The sequence below is a fragment of the Ammospiza caudacuta genome, chromosome 22, assembly GCF_027887145.1.
Source record: "Ammospiza caudacuta isolate bAmmCau1 chromosome 22, bAmmCau1.pri, whole genome shotgun sequence".
NCBI lineage: Eukaryota > Metazoa > Chordata > Aves > Passeriformes > Passerellidae > Ammospiza > Ammospiza caudacuta.
Genome location: NC_080614.1, coordinates 8,652,986 through 8,659,397, shown reverse-complemented (window position 1 = coordinate 8,659,397; position 6,412 = coordinate 8,652,986). Strand labels below are relative to the sequence as shown.

General features: G+C 49.6%; 1 protein-coding gene across 1 annotated transcript; it reads right to left on the bottom strand.

Annotated features, from left to right (window-relative positions):
• Nucleotides 1-2,411: 2,411 nt before the first annotated feature.
• On the bottom strand, nucleotides 2,412-3,086 carry FNDC10 (fibronectin type III domain containing 10). Its single transcript, XM_058818558.1, has one exon. The coding sequence runs from the start codon at nucleotides 3,084-3,086 to the stop codon at nucleotides 2,412-2,414; it is 675 nt and encodes a 224-aa protein (XP_058674541.1).
• Between the last annotated feature and the right edge of the window lie 3,326 nt (nucleotides 3,087-6,412).

The window sequence follows — 6,412 nt, the reverse complement described above, 5'->3', positions numbered from 1 at the left end:
TGAAATTCACTAATGAGGACTCTCACCTCAGTAATTCCTAAAAATATTTTCTGCCCTCGCATTGATATTTTTTTCCTTTTGTGCTTTCTGAGGATTTTTTTCCCCATTATCACCACAGAACTTCCAGCTCCCACAACCACCACTTTCCTCCATGTAAAACCTCTCCCTCTCTTTTATATTTTCCACCATCCATTAGGGTTATACCATTATTATTATTATTATTATTATTATGGGTATCCATTGTTACCTGCAGAATACAGTTCATATTCCAAACTGTAAATTAAATTTCCATTTCCTCACACTTACATCAGTGTTACCACTTGAATTACCCAGTTATCTATAATCCAAACCTCTAGTAAATAAATTGGAATATTCAGAGAGTAAATCTCTTATTTTCCCATTAATGCTGTCATAATTTTACAGTAAGCAATGGAATATTATTATGACCAGTTTGGGCAGACTCAATTTGAGTCAAGCAAGATCTTGAACCTTTAAATATTTATGAGATTTTCATTTCTCTTCATCATCCTCTTAATTTATTAAGTTCAATGCCAAGGTGGTACAAGGCTCGTTGTTTATACAGCTGGTTTTCACATCTGGCAACTCATGACAAGATGAGGAACAGAACAGTGACATTGCTTGACAAAATGTGACAGAAATGCACAAAATCAGTGGCACTCCAACGCTCCTGTGCTGAACTGGCTACAGCAAAAAAAAAAAAAAACAAACCTGAAACCTTTAAAAGACCAACATTTGTCTTAATGTTCTTCAAAATTGCCTTTTCTTCCAGCAGTCCATGTCCTTAGGGATAAAAACCCAAAAATGAGGCATCAGTGAGGTGCCTAAATCCAGCAAGGTGACAAACACAGAGCAGCTCGGTGGAGTCAGCTGCAGGTGAGAATGAAACACGGCAGGAATAACAAACAAAGGAAAATGTTGATGAAATTCAGACCTTCAGCTCCTCAGCCACTCCCAAGTTCTGGAAGAAGGGATTCTGTTCAGTACAAATACTGGGTATTATTAAGGATTCCACACATTTCCTATATTTACCCTCTACCACAAACGACTTTCACAAGGAAAAGCAAACAGGTCGTTCACCAGTGCTAAACATTTACACAAACAGATCACACTGAACCTGACAGTCCCTTTAAAAAGAGCCTTCCCCCTACTTTTTTGTTTTTTGCTTTAAGTGCACAGTTCCTAAGTGATAATAAATTAATTTTTTTGTGTTACAGCAGTTAACTACATACAAACAACACGTACTAAAAACTACCTCACTAAATACCTCTCTGAAGGTAACTACTTTGTGGATATAGTAAATTTCAAGTAATGCTCAGCCCAAGTTGTTTGTTTTTGTTTTTTTTTAAAGAAAACAATCAGACAAACCAACAACCACTAATTCCAGAGACAAGAACACGAGGGAGACACACTTAAAACTACGAGGACTACAGGAACAGCTACACCAAGAGGAATGGGACAAATTCTCAGCACTAAGGCACAATAGAATCAGTACTAGAGTATGGCTAAAACCTTACTTCACTACAGCATCAAGTGAGGAGTTACCAGGGAGTGTTCCTACGCTCAAAACACTCGGCTACAACATCAGTGAGTTCTGTGGTCAAGAAGCTTCTACCTTAGTGCAGCTGCTTTGCTAAAGGAGGGGATTTCAGGGGGCACTCACTTCTATCTTATAATTAAGGGTTGGTTCCTACTTGCTCAACGAAATGGAGTTTTCTTATTCAATTTATCCCTTTACCTGCACTCTTTGTGAAACTACAACGCGATTCTGATGGGAGAAAAGCAGGTGTTGGATGTTGATGGTCAAAAACCCTCGACCAGAAAACCCCAGTGGGTTTTGTACAGTGGCCCCAAAATTTGTGACCACCGTAAAGCATGACAAAAAACCCACCTAAACCACGAAATTAAGTGGGCTTTGGATCAAGCACACCCTTAGCTATGGGGTTTGTGGTCACACCAGTCAGTCCTACTGAACTTTACACAACTTTACCCCACAGGAAAAAAATCAAGCACGGCTCTAAGACCAAGAGGTTGTAGGCTTAAAATAAGGGTGTTCTGGAGAGTCTTTTCAAACAGGCCCTCGGTAAGATCAGCCGCTTGCCCTTAAAAACAGACGATTTCTGGCACTTGGGGACCTCTGCTATTGATTTTTGATCCGCTGAGATGCCAGGAGTTCACCACGAACGGCTCCGGCCGAGAAGCCACCGCAGGAGGAAGGAGAGCTCCGAGCTCCGCTGGGAACGCGCATCCTGCAGGTTTGGGCACAACGCTGCCAGAACAGTCTGGAAAACCTCTTGCCGGAACGGGGGCTGCGGGAGCCGCCGGGCGCCGCAACATCATCATCATCGCCATCATCATCGCCATCATCATCACCATCACCGTCCCCTCCCGCACTACGCGCGGCGCGCAGCGGCCGCCCCGTGCCCTCCGCGGGCCAGCGCGGGGCTCATGAGGTTCTCGGTGATGTAGGCCACGAGCAGGCAGATGAAGACGAGCATCACGCAGATGGATCCCCCCACGGCCGTCATGGCCACCACGATGTCGCGCATGGCCGCGGGCTCCACGCGGAACTCCACGCACTGCGCGGGCGGCGCGGGGCGCGGCGGGGCGAAGCGCGGCTGCAGGCACAGGCGGTAGCGCACGCTGCCGTGCGCCTCGGCCAGCAGGTAATCGCGACACGCGGCCCCCAGCTCCACGCTGTCGCAGGGGAAGCGCGTGTAGGTGCCGTCCCAGGAGCAGTTGAGCGCGAAGCCGCGCAGGGCGGCGGCGGGGCGGGCGGGCGGCCCCCAGTGCCGCGTGCCCCACTGCAGCAGCACGCTGCCGTTCCGCAGCACGTTGGCCACCAGCGCGCCGCCCGCGGAGCGGTGGGCGCGGCACGCCCGCGCCGAGCACTGGAAGCCGCGGGCCGGCGGGCGGAAGCACAGCCGCGCCCCCGCCGCCGCCGCCGCGGCGCCATCGCCGCCCACCTTGTAGGGGCACCACGGCTCGTCGGGGTCGGCGTTGGGCTCGGCCAGCCCGAGGCACAGCAGGGCGAGCAGAGGAGGCAGCAGGCTGGGCGGGCCGGGCATGCCGGCGGCCGCCGCCGCATGGAGCCGCGGAGAGGCGCGGAGCGCGGCGCCGGTGGATGCGCGGGGCTCGGCAGCCGCCGCGGGGCCGCCAATGGAGAGGCGGTGCCGCCGTTAACTCTCGCCGGGCTGCGGAGCACCCGCCCGATGCGGCCGCTGGTGGCCGCCCGGACGCGGCTCTCGGGGATCCGCACGGAGCGCTGAGACCCCGCGGGGGCGGGAACGGGGGGCTGAGACCCCGCAAGGACCCGCACAGGGGATGCTGAGACCCCGCAAAGACCGGAACGGGGTGCTGAGACCCCGCAAAGACCTGAACGGGGTGCTGAGACCCCGCAAGGACACGCACAGGGGTTGCTGAGACCCCGCAAGGACACGCACGGAGAATGCTGAGATCCCACATGAGGGGGATGCTCAGACCTCGCAAGGATCGGCACAGGGATGCTCAGACCCCGCAAAGGTTGGCACAGGGATGCCGAGACCTCCCCAAGTGTCTGTACAAGGATGCTGAGATCCCCCAAGGGTGCTACAGGGATGCTCAGTCCCCCCAAGTATCGGCACGGGGATGCTCAGACCCCCCCAAAGGTTGGCACAGGGATGCTGAGACCCCGCCCCAAATGTCTGTACAAGGATGCTGAGACCCCCCAAAGGTTGGCACAGGGGATGTGCAGCCTCTCCGTTTCTCCCCCGGGCTCTGTTGTGCCCACCGGGGTCATGTCCCTCCAGGGCTTGGGGGGCTGCTCAGTCCTGTCTTGGTCAAGTTGCAGATTTCATCTCAGACCAAAAAAAAAAAAAAATTTTTTTAATTTGTCCGTAGTTTTGATCTGGTTTTACATAGCATCCTATTTTAATTTTTATAGCAGAACATAAGCATTTGTCTATATTTAACTTGTAAAATAGAATAGTTAACATATGATTTTAAAAAAATCCTCAGAAATCTGCCTGAACACATTGCTGTAGTTCCTCACTGTGTTACCTATTTAGAAACACATTGCAGTTTCCTGTGTATGTTTCCTTTAAAAACAACATTTGATTTATGTAACTTGAAAATACAACAAAAATAAGACCCCAAGGCCTGTTTTTATTTCACAGCCTGAACAAACCCAAACCCAAATCATACCTGGGAGGTGAGGCTTGCATATACACAAAGTATAATTTGTTTAAATAATTTTGCTTTCTGATGCATTGAACATGAATGTTCTGACATCAGGGCACCTTTTCCTGTTGGATTTTTCAAGTGTGCGCTTCCTGAGGAAATCTTTAATTTACCAATATCAAGTATTTCAAGTTATTTCCACATTAATTTTTCACCAGATTGAATGGGGGTGTCTGCTAGCCTATGGAAAGGTGCCAGAAATCTCCTTTGATACCAAGAGGGATCAAAAAAAACCAGGATCAGCATAGAAAAGGATGCTGAAGGTGCAGTTATGGCTTGGAGAACACTCAGACACTGGAGCAGAAGAGGTGCTGTGCTGCTGAAGGCACTTCTTGGCAAATTTACGTGTGGAATTGAGCCAGGATGCAAAAACTGGAGCTCTGACAGCCCTTCCTGAGCAAGGTGAGCGTGTTCAGAGAGTGGCTGGAGCCAAACCAAGATTTTCCTCCTTCAAACTTTGTGTCCTTGCCCTGACAGCAATGATTGTTCCAGAGCTGTCATTGCTGTGTCCAGAGAGGAGATCTGGCACCAGCCTCTGTCTGCTTGTGATGGACAATTTGTGATGGACAACTTGTGATGGACAACTTGTGATGGACAATTTGTGAGGAGCAACTTGTGATGGACAACTTGTGAGGGACAACTTCTGAGGGACAACTTGTGATGGACAACTTGTGATGGACAACTTGTGATGGACAACTTGTGATGGACAACTTGTGAGGAACAACTTGTGATGGACAACTTGTGATGGACAACTTGTGAGGGACAACTTGTGAGTGACAACTTGTGAGGGACAACTTGTGAGGGACAATTTGTGAGGAACAACTTGTGATGGACAATTTGTGAGGAACAACTTGTGAGGGACAACTTGTGAGGGACAACTTGTGAGGAACAACTTGTGAGGAACAACTTGTGAGGAACAACTTGTGAGGAACAACTTGTGATGTACAACCTGTGATGAACTCACCCTGAGTTCTGCTGGGAGATCCAAGGGTCTGGAGTGTGCTGCAGGGAAGGAAAATGGTTGGCACAGCAGTGAAGGCCCTGAACCCATAAAAGAAATTATAACACTCCAGGTTAACTACACTTTCTACTCTTTGTTTGGCCTTGCACTGTGGCTGGGCAAAACCCCAATTATTTATGCAGAGCCGAGCAGAACCCTGTGGTTTGGCTTGGCCAGCCTGGCTGTGCTGGCTCCCTGGGAATCCTTTATCTCATTGTTTGCTCTCTTATCAATCCATCTGTTTCCTGAGACTTGTTCTGTGCAGTAAAACCCAGCCCGGGCTATTTCATGGCATTGCTTCAGCATTCTGCTGCTCAACTCTGATGTTCCAAGCTGAGAAGCCCCAGCAGGATCCCAGATTGCTTCAGAGCCTCCAGCCAGACCCAGCACCATCACAGGGTTTGGCTTTTCTGCTTCTCCTCCTCTGGATTTATTGTCTCTTCTCAAGGAAACACTGAAGGAGTATCAGAACTCGCTGTGGGCCAGGCAGTGAAGCACTGACAACCTCCAGCTCACAATTTATGCAGCACTCTGCTAATTTTAGCCTCAGATGTGGCCAGGGCAGACAGTCCCCAGGGCAGAGATGTTTGCTCTCGGCTGAGGGCAGCACATGACATATGGTTCCTAAAGCACCCTCCAAGCTGGGAGCTTTGCATTCAGCCGAGTTGCTGCACTTCCCTCCGAGTCATAACTCTGAGGATTACTCACCCTAGACGTGCAAACACAGAGAATCTGCCTCCTAATTTAGATTTTCCTGCAGCCTGAATCCATGAGCAGCCTCACCCCCATTGGGCTTCTAATTTCCAGTGCTTGATTCACTTCCAGTCAGGGCTGAACCAGCCAGAGCAGGGAGGGAGAGCTGAGCTGAACACAGCTGGGGTGATGGAACCCTGGCTGCTGAAAATATTAAACTTTCTGTCTAAAATTAAAACTTTCTGTGCTGACAGGCACAGAAAACTGCATTTGACCTGAGGCTGTGGAGAAGAGTTCCAAAATGGAATGATGGAACTGGGATTGTGGGTGCGGGGTTGGGTAGAAAAGAAAAACTTAAAGAGTTTGGGGTTTGGGGATCACAGGGTGGAAAACGTAGGAGTTTGGGGTTTTAGAATATAGAAATAAATATGAAGCAAGATGGAGGCTTTAGGGCGGAGACAGGTTGTTCTTCTTTACCTTCTT

Excerpts from the sequence above, each read along its gene's own strand:
- FNDC10 (XM_058818558.1), bottom strand. The coding sequence starts at position 3,086 with ATGCCCGGCCCGCCCAGCCTGCTGCCTCCTCTGCTCGCCCTGCTGTGC.